The 14,492-nt window shown below is 41.8% G+C and overlaps 1 protein-coding gene across 2 annotated transcripts in view; it reads right to left on the bottom strand.

The window, feature by feature from the left end:
• Nucleotides 1-14,492, bottom strand: part of Gmds (GDP-mannose 4,6-dehydratase) — a 572,898-nt gene that overhangs the window by 122,278 nt on the left and 436,128 nt on the right. For both annotated transcript variants that reach the window (XM_045136339.1, XM_045136338.1), the window contains exon 8: nucleotides 1,173-1,291. In XM_045136339.1, coding sequence (XP_044992274.1) covers nucleotides 1,173-1,291 — 119 coding nt within the window. The remainder of the gene's footprint in view (nucleotides 1-1,172; nucleotides 1,292-14,492) is intronic.

Raw genomic sequence — 14,492 nt, 5'->3', positions numbered from 1 at the left:
ACAAGACATGGAATGCTATTTAGAAGGGTTCCAGTTTGGGAAAGATACTGGGTCAAAAGACAAGTATTCCGCTCATAAGACTAGAAGACAAAACAATATCATGACTGCATTCAAAACGTTATCTCCAAGATTGGAGAAGGGGATGGTGTCATGTGTTTACAGGGAACATACTTGTAAGACTACTCAAGAATTTTAAATTATGCTTAAGATAACTTCTTACAGCAAAAGTATCTAAGTTCACTACAAAACTTGGAAAGTAGAGAAAACTAAAAGTAACTAGTAACACCATCACTATTAACTTTGGAAGCATATTTTAAAGGTTTTTAGAGTATATAAATAACAGGTCTAAACTTATATTATTTTCATCTAATGTCACCAAAGTCATATTTAACAGCATTTATATTCTTCACTGTGCTATTTTAAGTCTTTACATAACCAATTAACTTTTCTCTGTAATGATTTCCTAGACTCTTTTAAATATTCCAACAAAAATGTGTGTGATGCAATAAGTACATAGAGTACACGTTTATGCACTACACCAGCCTGGTGGAAGGCACAGCATGGGCCTAACTGTCAAAACTCAGATGGGTTATGAGGATTAAATGGCAATAATTTATCACTCTGAATCTCCTCAGTTTGATAGTTATATCAAGTTTATGTAAGACAATGCCATTGTTTGTGGGAAACATAGGTAAGTTCAGAATGATAGAACATGAGGTTACAATTAATACTCAATGGTTCAGGGAAAAGAGATCTTCCTGTAAATTTTTGATGGCTTCAGATTTCAAATATATAAAATGAAAGTAGTAGAACAGATTGACTAATATCTTCCTATTGGTCTTGTAAGAGTACAATCAGCCACAGTAAAATTGTGGCACAGCTTAGCATTTATCTCATGATAAAATTTTTTACAGTGGAAAAAAAATAGAAATTTAAAAGCAAAAGCACCTCAAATAAGAAATCTTGAAAACACTGAGTTTAGATACTTACAGTGCTTTGATATAATTTACCTGGAGTTGGATATGTATCTCACACAGAACACTCCCATATTACTTTACAAGAGAGCAAAAGGGGAAAAAGAGAAACAGAATCAAAGGGAATGAGTATGCACAGATGCACACCTGCCATCACACACCTGGAGAGCAAGCCACAATCAATGCAGATGTACTTACACAATAGTTTTTCCAATGTGCAGAAATGATTTTTCAACAAACTCACGGACACTGTGGACTTCCCCAGTAGCTATGACAAAGTCCTCTGGTTCTTCATTTTGCAACATCAGCCACATGGCCTACAGAGAAAGGAGCAAAGCCACAGAAAAGTCAGATGCAGTTGCTACTGTGGGAAAGCCACACTGTCACAGGCATATGATTGGATGTGGATACACATTGCTAGAAAATGAATGTGAGTTATACACGATACTGTAAGTACTCTGGGATGATTCTCTTGATTTACTGTGCCCAGAAACATGTGGGGAATGCATTACAGTGGATGCTTGGCCCAGTTAGGGACTCAGTAAAAATCTTAGCAGAAGATTCCCATGCAGCAGGCCTGTGGAATACAACTTGGGGGACAAATGGTGTTGGCCAATGCCTGTGGTAAATAGCCTTTATAAAGCATGCCACACAAGTGTGAGGGCATGTGTTCAGATCTGTAGTACCCATGTAAATGCTGGGCATGACAGTATGCACCTGTATTTCCATTACTAGGGATATAGAGATAGGAGGATCCCTGGGACTTGCTGGCTAGCTAGAGTAGCTGAATTCATGAGCTCTGGGTCCAGTGAGAGACCCTTGTCTCCATGAAAAGGTGGTAAGTGATTGAAGAAGGCAGCCAATGTTCACTTCAGCCCACACACACCCACATACCTCCCCACCCCTCCCACACACGCCCCCCCACCCCTCCACACTCCCATACCCACCCCCACACACCCCGACACACATCCATACACCCCCCACACACACCCACACACACCCACTCACCCACACACACCCCACCCACCTGACCCCACTCTCCATACACCCCCCACATCCCCATACATCCCCCACAACCCAACACATGCCCCCACCCCCCCACACCTCCACACATAAACACACAAAACAAGCATTCAAACCAGAATCATGAACGGACAAATAAGCACATGTAGACAGTACTAGCATTTAAAAAGTTATGTGGCAAGCAACAAGATTCATAAGACAGTATTTCAAAGCTGGTTGCTCGATCTTTGCATGGTGAAGATATGGATCTACTAGTGAGGAGCTCTTCCTCACAGGAATGAGGAAATGCAGCACCATTATGTCCAGGGACTGGTGGCAAAATCTTTAGTCTGGCTCGCCTTGATTAGGAAAGCATTTACCAATAGCATACAGGCCAATAGTTTCCATTAATTGCACATTAACTATTTATAATTTTTACACATATGGCATGCATATTTTCAAAAAATTATGTTGGAAGTTGGACTCTGACAATAACATTTTTTTTTTTTTTTTGGATTTTTCAAGGTAGGGTCTCACTGTAGCCCAGGCTGACCTGGAATTCACTATGTAGTCTTAGGGTGGCCTCGAATTCATGGCAACATTCTGACCTCTGTCTCCCAAGTGCTAGGATTAAAAGCTTGCACCACCACACCTGGCTTTAATGACATTTTTTAAAAATTTTATTTATTTATTTATTTGAGAGCGACAGACACAGAGAGAAAGACAGATAGAGGGGGAGAGAGAGAATGGGCGCGCCAGGGCTTCCAGCCTCTGCAAACGAACTCCAGACGCGTGCGCCCCCTTGTGCATCTGGCTAACGTGGGACCTGGGGAACCGAGCCTCGAACTGGGGTCCTTAGGCTTCACAGGCAAGCGCTTAACCACTAAGCCATCTCTCCAGCCCTTAATGACATTTTTTTAAAAGAAAGATTCCAATAGGCCTAGGAATACAACACGGTGGCGTATGTTCTTAGCTTTCATAAGACTCTACGTTCTGTCCCTTGCACTTTCCCACACAGTCTCCAGGGGAAACAGTTTTATTTTCTATTACTCCCAGCCATTTCTAAGAAAAAAACAGGTGAAGAGAATTCATACTTCACTCTGACAGAGTCCACAGGGATCTGCTCTCTGAATGTTGCTCTAACATAGAAAGCAAATTGCACTGAGCATTAATCCCAGCACTCGGGAGGCAGAGGTAGGAGGACTGCCATGATTGCCATGAGTTCGAGGCCACCCTGAGATTGCCTAGTGAATTCCAGGCCAGCCTGGGCTAGAGTGAGACTACCTGGAATAACAAAAAAAAAAAAAAAAAGAAAGAAAGCAATTTGCTTTGGTTGGTTCCTCTCTAGTTGCTCCTAGACTCTGAGAAACAAATCAGTGAGCCAACCTAGTTTCCCCTATAAAATGCCACCCTTTTTATTTTTGCACTTATAAAAATCTTCTGATAAAATATTTTTCCTTTTCATTTGAAGTTATTTTATGAATATTTTCATATACTTTGTCTACTACTTTAAATCATCTTTTTGTTCGATGAAAGATGATGTTTGGGCAGTTTTCCATTACAAGTGTACACACACTCACACACATATATGGTTTTATTTTTTTGAGGCTTCTGCCTCAAATTTGTGATCCTCCTGTCTCACTCTTCTAAATGCTGGGATCATAGACATATGCCACTTTTCTCGGCTGAAGAGACTGTTTTGTTCATATTACTGAAATATCTGTAGTTTCATTTTACATTAAGAGATCATGGTTTATGTAGTTAGTTACAGTATTTTTTTAAAAAAAATTTATTTATTTATTTGAGAGCGACAGACACAGAGAGAGAGAGAATGGGTGCGCCAGGGCTTCCAGCCTCTGCAAACGAACTCCAGACGCATGTGCCCCCTTGTGCATCTGGCTAACGTGGGACCTGGGGAACCGAGCCTCGAACCAGGGTCCTTAGAAGCCTAAGGACCAGGCAAGCACTTAACCACTAAGCCATCTCTCCAGCCTTACAGTATTTTTTTAATGCTATACTGCCAATACTATAATAAAGCTTAGTCCACTTTTTGTTGTTGGGTTTTTTTTTTTTTTTTTTTGAGGTAGACTCTTGCATTAGCCCAGGCTAACCTGGGCTTTGCTATGTACTCTCAGAGTGGCTCTGAACTCTCAGCAATCCTCCTCCTTCTGCAACCCAAGTGCTGGGATAGATCCACTTTTCAAAATCACAAAAAAAAAAAAAAAAAAAGCTGCCTTTTTCATGGGCACATGGATTGGGAGCCTCTGCCTACTGTCAATCACTGGGGAAAGAGCATAGAAGTGCTTTTCGCAATGGCTGACTTCCGGTACCCAAGGATCCTGTAAGGGCAGGCTTACATGCGCAGTTTCCTTGGCCTGAAATCCATGCTCTCGTTTCATCTATCTCGGAGCGCTGACCTTCCCTTCTACATCCTGGACTAAGGTCTCCAGTCTAGCCAGTGGAATGATTTCCTGTTGTCTCACTGGGTTTCCACAGCATGGTGACCTGGCTGGGCCTGAGCTATTATTTGGCTTCCCTTCCCAACCAAGGCAACGTCCCACCCATCTTGAGCGCTTGAACGTGGGCAGCCATGTCCAGACACACAGACACACAGGTGTGCACACACACAAACTTGTTTTGGCTGTTATGTCAAGACACACAGACACACAGGTACGCACACACACAAACTTGTTTTGGCTGTTGTGAAAATATTTTCAGTTTTAGGAAAGACTAAATTATGCTAGAGCTTTTTTTTTTTTTTAAGATTTGTCTAGGGGATTAGCTGTAATGGGGTAAGTACACTGAAGTGTGTCTCACTGGGATTTCATTCTAAACAAATCATTTCAGATATGTTTTTCAGGATCACTCAACTGAATTTATTTCGGTAAGAATACATTGTTGGTCCACTAACAAAAAAGTTCTGATTTTAGTCACATGAAAGAAAACAAAGGCTTGGTAGCAATGAAAGAATGAAGTGTGACTGGCAGTCGGTGGACCCCTCTATACACTGGGGCCCCTGCGGCTTGTGTGGTTCCTGGCAGGAATTGGGGATCAGCAGGAGCCTCTTGCTTGCATGAGAGTCAGAGCCAAGAATCTGCTCTTTTCTTCTCCATCAAACTATCTGTGGCCTCTGACCTATCAATTTCTAGGCATTTCCTCTACAGTTCATATTGTGCCAGACTCCAGTCTGGGAATGAGGAGGGACGGATATACAACTCCAGATCTATTTGTTATTGCTGAAGAGTTTACTGGTTTTAACAGAGGGAAAGGGCTTTGTTTAAATTTCCATGGAGCATAATTAATGGTTATTGACTGGTAAATGAAGAACAGGTGACACTCTGGATTAGAAGATAAATGATCCTGTGTTCTGGTGTGATAATGGGTTCGTAATTTGCCACAAAGCCGAGCCCCAGTGCATCCCGCTGTAATGCTAGATCCTGTCCAGAGACAAAGGCCCTGTGTGAGGAGGACTGAGCCCTCACCTCTGTGTTCACTGTGTGAGGACTGAGCCCTCGCCTTTGTCACTGTGTGAGGAGTTCTGAGCCCTCGCCTGTGTTCAGCTGCACACACTGATCTGCTCCATTTGCTCTCTGATGGATGGCATAGCCGAGGCAAGAGTTCACCCATTCTCACCTTCCTGTTCACATGTGGGACCACACGACCCATGACATGCTGGGCCACAGGCTGTGAGCAAATTGCCACCCAGGCTTGGCTTCCGACTGCAGAAACAGTCTTGAGGTGACAAATTTTAGAGGTCAGTCTTCTTCTCTCTCTCAAGGAGTCAAGAAGGAAAAGCACAATTCGCCCCACATTCTTGTGGTGCCCTTTAAGGATGTGACTGACTTAGCCACTTCCTCAGACACTTATTTACTTTCAGTCCTGACCCGATTACCAGCACACACGAAAAAAATGTCTTGCTTTTTCATCCATCCCACAGGGAGGAAAGCAAATCAGTTAAGGAATGTAACAGAGCTTTGGATTCTTCCCCAAGAAAATGTCCCTTGGTGGCAAGTGAACAATGAAGTTTTCAAATCATGTCTTACATTCCTTTTGTATTTAAGACACATGAGGGTTAAAGGAAATCTAGCACCATTTAATTGACATTTGACAACCAAGTTGAGATGGGTATAAATATTAAATTTGCAGTATGATTTCTTGTAACTATATAATTAATCTATCTGTTCAACAAATTTAATTTAGAGAAATCAAATACACCTTTACTTTTAAACCTTTCAAACAAAAATACTCTGAGTCTTCTGTTCGGCCACTAAATAATGAATGTGCAAGAGGCTCAGAGGGCCTAGGTGAGGGGCCAATCTTGCTTGATAAACTGCCAGTTCTGGTTGCTGTTCACAGCTGGACCAGTGAAGGAGAACACCCAAAGTACATCAGCACAGCCCGCTGACTACATCTGATTCCATGCATGCCTTCTGGGGTGTGATGTGTGCTTGTCTTAAAAATCTGGATTCTACAATTGCTTCCACTTCCCCATTAACCTCCAGTTCAGTATCCAAGCCACAGACACTTATTAACTGAGCTGGCACCCATGAATAACAAGACTGGTTAATCAAGGTGATGTTTAACTATGTGTATTTGACTGCTGCTTTTTCAGACTTGAGCTTTTGTGCTTATGTGCCACTGTCATGAAAATAATCTGCACATATACATGGATCTACTTCAGAGGCGAAAATATGGGGGTTAGTTCTAATATAAATCACAGAAGTTGGGGGGTACAGCTTGTGTAGAGCTTGTCTAGAATACACAAGGTCCTGGGCTCAAACTTTGATACTATAAAAAAATCAACCAAACAAACAAAAAGTTCAAAACAGCAATAAAAACATGTGAGTTTGAACAAATGGGTTTTGGAAATTTATGTTTCAAATAAAGGGTGTGAGTGGGGCTCTTTTCACGTGCCTTTATGTTTAGGCTTCGTTCTGTCAGTGTTTTTTTTTTTTTTTTTCTTTTTTTTGATGACAGCCTACTAGTTAACAGTCTGGGTTGGCACCTAGTGGTTGTAGGATAGGGTGTGCTTTAGGCATTGCAGTACCCATTAGATGGCATCGGGTCAAGCTCAGAAGAATACCCTCCACTTTGGGATTTTTTTTTTTTTCTGATACAAGTCTCATGTAGTTTAGGCTGCCCTCAAACACACTGTAGGTGAGGATGGCCTTGCAGTCTCAATCTTCTCACATTTGCCTCCTGAGAGCTTGGATTGCAGTGTGCTCCACCATACTCAACTCCCTCTGACATTTTGGGGAAGTAAGAATCCAATGATTTAATGATGACAAAACTATAGTAATAAAGTTAAATAATATAAAACCAAAGCCTAGAATTATGATCTTTTCAATCTATTAATTTTATTCATGGACAAAAATACCATGTTATGTAGATTCCTTTGTGTAAAGGCCTTTCAGACATTTAAAGATGGAAAGTTACTGAGTAGTAAAAACCAATAGGAAACTCATAAAACCACCAAAGCAAAATATATCTGTCTTTTCTTCTCTTTTTGTCCTCTTCTCTTCCTATCTCCCTATCTAGCTAGCATATCACTCTCCACTGGCACCATATATATTCTGAAAAAGGATCTTTTTCTAGCCAGTCCTACCAAAATGTGAAGTCCATGGTTGTCATTAATTTTCATCTCCTTACTGTATGACATAAAACCTAAAAGATCTTTGTCATGTGTGCTAATCATTCTGTCTTATTTTTTGAGGAATTTCTTATCTTTCAATAAGTAGATCCTAATTAACAGAATAGTATGTTTAGTAAATAGCATCTACTTCCGTTTATTGCTGAATATATTTTATCTCTTCTACTTATTCCATTTCTTTTTCAGACATACCAGTTATGCATAGGTTGTATCTCTTCTGCTCTAGTTCCTGAATCTAGCATCTTTAATCAGTTTAATGTCTTTTTTTCTCTTATATTATTTTCTGTTTCTCAGGCTGTTCACCTGATTGTTTTGAGTAACATTTATTTTACTCTAGAATTGTGACTTCAATTCTGTCTTGATTTTCTCTCTTCCATAGCTCTCCTCATCATTACCAGCTTGCTTTCTATTGCTTTGATCCAAGACAGGGACAGGTCTTTAACTTGAGAGGCTAGGGTGCATACATTTTAAACTGGGGACCACATGGTATTTACCACCACTGGGCTCTACTGTCACAGTACAAATCAGCCATGGGATGACAAAAACAAAAACAAGCAGAAAGATTTCACCAAAAGATGTCTTAGAAAGCTCACAGGTTATAGTTTGTCCTCCTTTGCTCACAGACTTACAGGGAGTATGTTGTTTGTAATTTCTTCCCATCCGTGGTGAACAGCCACCCACACTCAGCTCTTATCTTCCTTGAATACCGCTCTCTTGTTTCACGGTTCCCTTTCTTCATTCAGCTCTCTCCTTCTCAGATAGAAAGGCTAGGGCCTTCCCACCGTCCTTGCACTTGCACAGCTGACTGAGGCTGGAGAGTCTGCAGCAGCGCATGGCTCCCATGGAGGCAGCCCTGACTCTTCCTGGCAGACTCACCACATGTCCGGCACTGTCTCAGCATGGGGTGGGTACAGAGTCCCCCCTAACTTCGCGCAGGACCCAGTTTTCAGGGTCCCATAGCCAGGTGGCTGAGCCCTCTACTGTAGTGCAGGCATTCTGAGCAGCACACGGGTACCCGTGTGGCAGTGCAGGAGCAGGTGTTGCCACCATATGCTCCATGTTCTTCAGTAATGAGCAGGTGACAAAGGCTGTAGGCTCCAGGTAAAGTTTCTGAATTCCTAGAGTCTTCTTTTGTTTTCTTCCAATTTTATGGCATCTGCCTCAAATTCTTAATATCTTATAATTCAAGTTATGATTAATTTTATTGTTAGGATGAAGTTTACTTTTTCTGCCATATCTTTAAATTTCAAAATTTTTCAAGAAAATTGTTGAATATACATAGTTCAATACTGTCATGTGATATTTCTCTTTATATTAATTTTGAAGCATAATATCTGAAAGGATTAAGGTTGTATACCTTACTGGATATAGTGCTCAGTACCATATATTGTGAATGAGTACATGCTTTTAATCCCTGCACTCAGGAGGCTGAAGTGGGAGTATTGTTGTGAGTTTGAGGCCAGCCTGAGACTACATAGTGAATTCCAAGACAGCCTGGCCAAGGACACCCTATCTCAAAAAACTAAAAAAAGAATTATCAGTAGCCATTTTAAGCCACTGGTGGTACATGCTTATATTCCCAGCACTTGGGAGGTAGAGGCAAGAGGATCAGGAATTCAAGGTCATTCTCAACTACATCAAAATATGTGAACATATAAATAACATATAAAAGAACCTTAATGAACCTGTCATACACAAGTAGCAGTTATGGCACTGATCCACAGCTGTTGATAAAACATAGTGGTTGCAGCTGCAGCTTTTTGTTGCTCAGGATTCTATAGTCAGTTGCTCTGCAGGGTTCAAGGATATGGTTCAACTCAGCTCCTGGTGGTTCTGGTCCTGAGGTCTGGCTGGACTGGGGGACAGGAACGGCCTGACTTCCAGAACTCAGTGCTTCATGCTGCACCTCCTGGACATGATTCTCTAACGAGTGGCATGGTCTCTGCCACTCATTAGTCTAGCCTGAGCTCTTTTCCATGACTGCTACTAAAAGGCAAATGGTTCTGAAGGCTTTATAAGGCTTAGGCCTAGAAGCTACTCCCCCTTCACTTTCTATACAAAATATTGGTCACAGAGTCAGCCCAATATCAAACAAAGAGGAACTGGAGACTGTTTCCATAAGAAGGTATAGAGGATTCTGGCTGCTATCTCCGGAAGAATCTACCAAAAAGGGCCATCATGTGATAACTATAATGTTGGCTGAATGTTTCAGTGTAACACCAAAACCCCTGTTTGTGTTTGCTTGCTTGCTTGCTTGAGAAAGAGTCAGTCTTTAGGCAAAGATGGCCTGGGACTGGAAATCCTCCTGCCTCAGCCTCTTGCTGGGAGTATGAGCACGCACCACCACACCTGCTCTACATTTGTCTTTTATGTAAACACTATTGCTTCCTCTTTCAGTTTCTGTGTAAACATCTCTATATCCTTAACATGGCTCAAATATGGGTTTAATATGAAGGTAAAAATAACTCAGTCTGGCACCAAGGATATCAAAGCTCACTTTCATGTCACTATAATTTGACAGAGGCTCCAACTTGGCCTCATCACACTACTGTCACAGCACATTTCCCAGAAGCAGTTGTTTCCTGGAGCTAACCCAGCCACCTACATTGGCCAGGTGTTTCCAATTATCTCCCACTCAAACACCCAGGTAAGCCATTCTAGAACTAGTGCATGGCTCAGCAGGGACAGCACAGAAGCTCTGGTTAAGGCAGAAATCCCTTTACACTTGAGACCACCGGATCCCCCATCTCTCTGCAATTGGCTTCTTGCTGTGCTGCCTAAACCTGCTGCTGCTGCTTCTCATGTTGCAATGACCAATCCCTCAAGCCTGTCTGGACCATCTGATTCTGCCTCTGGCCTTGAAAATCTAATTCTGAGCTAGGTCTAGGTTCCTTTTGGAATTGGTAATGGCATTGCCACAGGTCTTGTATTGCTAGTAAATAAAAACTATACATAGGGGCTGGAGAGATGGCTTAGTGGCTAAGGTACTTGCCTACAAAGCCTAAGGACCCAGGTCCAATTCCCCAGTACCCATGTAAGCCAGATGCACACAGTAGAACATGCATCAGGAGTTTGTTTCAAGTGGCTAGAGACCCTGGCACACCCATACTCTCTGTCTGTCTGTCTGTCTCTCTCTCTCTCTCTGTTGCAAATAAATAAATAAAATATTTAAAAAAAAACAAAAAGCAAACATAGTACATTGCTTTGGGGATATAGCTTAGTGGTAGAGCACCTGACTGCATAGTACCTTGAATGCATTAATATGTATGACAAAATCAATGCAAACTAGCACTGTCTAAGAGCAATGTGTACCACACATATATAAAATCTTTATATTTGTCACATTAAAATATGAAAAGAAATAATGCAGATACCTTTAATATTTTATTTAACCCAATATGTTATTCTAAGACATAAGCTGCTATTGAGATACTTTACAAACCTTACACTACACCAAGTCCCAAGTCCTGTGTGCACCTCACTATGGCTCTCAGTGCAGAAGAGTCACCTCTTGACTGCTATACGGCCAGTGTCTGTCATGCTGGACAGTGCAGGGTGCACGAGCTGGTCTCACTTAAGGAAGGAAGGTTAACCTACTATGACACTCTAGCTTGCTCACTCTGCCAAGAGATTGTGGGGACTCTGAGGAGGAATAACCCCATCTCTCCTCCCTCCTTACTCATTGTCTCCATTCCCTGACTTCTGAATCAATTTCATCAGTAATGTCAACTAGCAGAGCAAATGAGCTTGAAAAGTAATTCAGTTGGCTCTTCCTTTATGGGCACTGGCATTTGAGTGCTAGCCTCATTTACCCACAAAGAGGCAGGTACGCTTCCTCCCTGCCAGAATACCTTGGAGTAAACACCCAATGGGCATTTATGGATTGGTGAAATGTAGTGATGAAGAGAGTAGGCAGAACTTCTCAAGTGTTATCACACATCAGAAGCACCTAAGACAAAACACAGATTGCTTACCACCTTCAATCCAGGAGACTAGAAGACCACCAAAAAGCACTCATTATAAGTTCCACAGGGAAGTGAAATAACACCAAGTGCTTCTGCAGGAACAGGCTTGGGACCAGACCACCTGTGTCTAAACTCCAGCCCAAGACTTACAGGTTAAAGTGAGTTACTCAACCTTCTGACACTCAGTAAAATCAGAACCCTACTTCATGGGGTTGGTTAAAAGCTAAAGTAGCTAATATGTTTAGTGCCTGTAAGAGTGCCTGAGACATAGGAAGTGATCTAAATTATCGTTTATTATCAGGACAATGGTGGAGACAATTCTTATGTGGCTTGGGAGTTTCCCCATCACCAATCAAATGGCAAAAGGAGGGAAGGCCTGTTGGGCGGGGTGTCAGTTAGTCAGAGCCTCAGAATTTTATAGCTGGAAGGAACCTCAGAGATGTTCTTAGTCAATTCAATTCACTCTAAAGATGAAGCAACTGAAACCAGAGACTCAGTGGCTCACGTAAAGTCACACACCTACTCAGTACTGAACCGGGTGGGACTAGAGCTCAGGCTCTTCTCTGGAGTCCTTTTTGCTACATTTTGCTAACATATTTCTCAGAGAAAAGGTCAAGGAACTTCTTCAGGCTAACCCAGAGGCTATCCCAGGAAGCGGAAGACAGGGCACACTGCCTAGCTCAGGAAGAGCCTAGCTTCTGATGAGGAAGAGCTCCAGTGGTATCTGGGAGCCAGCAGGAGTGGCTCCTTCTAAGTACTTCTTCCTGATAAGTAAGTAAGCTTGTTCCCACCCTTCACTTCTGCTGAAGGTGAATCAAAGGCAGCTAGCTGTCTTTAAGCCAGGTGACCTGTCACTGTGCCTCCTGCCCAGCCAACCCTTTATCTTGGATTGAGACTTGACAAGTCTGGACCAATCAGAGTCTCTGCCTGCAGGAGACAGACCCTGAGCCAGCAGGGAGCAGCCACTGAAGTTTCTTGTTGATGATGTGGGAGGCTGGCCCAGGGAACGCTAGCGTGGTCCAGGTCTGGAGACTTGCATAGCAGAGGAGTCGAAAAGGAGTCCCTGAGTCTTAGGGGTAAAAAGGGAAGTGACGAAGCCACTGAGCTAAGTGGGTCTTATTTTCAGTGCCTTTGAAGTGTCCTGAGGTCTCTCATGACAAATCTCTTCCTGCTTGAATTACCTTGAGTTGGTTTGTGTTCCACGTTGCAACAATCTCAGATGAAGACAGATGGAGACCAGATAAGACCTGTGGGCCTGAAAGCCTGGGGACCAGCCATGTGTGTGCTCCAAGGACACACAGCAGACGCCTGCTTGGCCACGGGGAGGTGCAATGTGACAAAGAGGTTACTTAGATCGGTGACTACCTTTGGTTTCTATTTGACAGTAACAGGGATGGTGAGCCAGCATATCTGCCTTTTTAGTTACTGGGAATCTAGTGTCCCATTGGACTGGTTCACTGAGATTCATGTGTCCTCACTGAGCTCAATCCCAAAGCAGCAGCATCAAATGAAGAGTTTTTCCCTTGTTCTATGCTCATAAATATATTGTGTGGACCAGATACACTCCCTCTTCCTCTCTGCCTGCTAAATGCAGAATGCAGAAATAGCATAGGAACTGTCCCTCCCAGTGAGCATGCTGCTCTATCTGACTTGGATGAGTTCATGCTCCTGTGTCTAGGTCACAGAGATTTCTAGATTCTGGCTCTACAACATCCCTGACCAACATAGCTGAAACGGGAAGCCAGCTACGTTTAGGAAAACACTAATTATAACAGCAATGTGTTAGTCCAGTGACACAGGAGAAAAGAAATTGCACCGTACATATACATGAAAACACCCCTCTCCCGACCAATGGCCCATCCACACTCATAAACAAAGAAGGCCCTTTGTGTTCTACAATATTTAAAATAAAAATTCAATTATTAAAAAATGCATAGATGGGCAAGGGAGACTTCAAAACTTTTAAGTCAATATAACTACATGAAGTCAAGAAAAAAAGTAGAAAAGCAAACATAATAAATTTGTATTACCAAAATATTTTCACATGTAGTTTAAATTTCTCAAATACCCAAAGATATTGTTTTTAAAATCCTCTTTTAGAGACATAAATTATTACACTCTGAAGAATGAACAATTTTTTTGGTGCCTAAAATTTTCAGTAATTTGCCAAGTATCAATGATTGTTAAATTTGTCTATCGCTATACAATACTCCAAGTCATGTCATCTAGGCAAATGCTATAGACTGAGTTCTAAAAGAAATCTTTTCTGTTAATACAACACAACATTTTCATATTCATTTCATATGAATGAACAATATGTTCATTGTTTTCCTGAACACTAATTTAGTGTTGCATTTTTTGCTTGTGTCAATGAGTGTCAAAATATTGTTCTTTTAATACATGAAAGTATTTGCATAGAGCTTTATTCCTAATCTTCAGATGTTACCTGGAGGCAAAATCAAACAGAGTCCAGACGTTCCAGTTGGGAAATCTCACTAGCAATGCAAAGCAAGAGTCTTTAACACAGTCAGCTTGCCTGCCAGCTCTTTTTCCCAGGTATACAATAATTTATTTACTTCACAACTGGTGAGATTCAAAGCAGGGTCCAGAGTAAAATAATAACAAACAAAACTATACTCCAACTATAAAAATTCATTTCCTTAAAAATGAAACAGAAAGCTTACAAGGAAAAACTAAAAACACAATGAGACCCTAAGATCCTGACATGAATCAAAGACAATGCAATTCAAGTCAGTTCTAGACAGCCAAGAACACTGTGTCATTTGGTGGCAAATCGGGCAGCATGGGCAGCTTCCATCAAGTTGGCCCTGCTGCATCATTACGTACTCCATGCTTGCTGCTGTGTTCATCTCAATTACCAGTTGAAGAGTCTACCAAGCA

Source organism: Jaculus jaculus, chromosome 17, assembly GCF_020740685.1.
Source record: "Jaculus jaculus isolate mJacJac1 chromosome 17, mJacJac1.mat.Y.cur, whole genome shotgun sequence".
NCBI lineage: Eukaryota > Metazoa > Chordata > Mammalia > Rodentia > Dipodidae > Jaculus > Jaculus jaculus.
The sequence above is the reverse complement of the archived record's forward strand: the minus strand, read 5'-3'. Positions and strand labels throughout refer to the sequence as shown.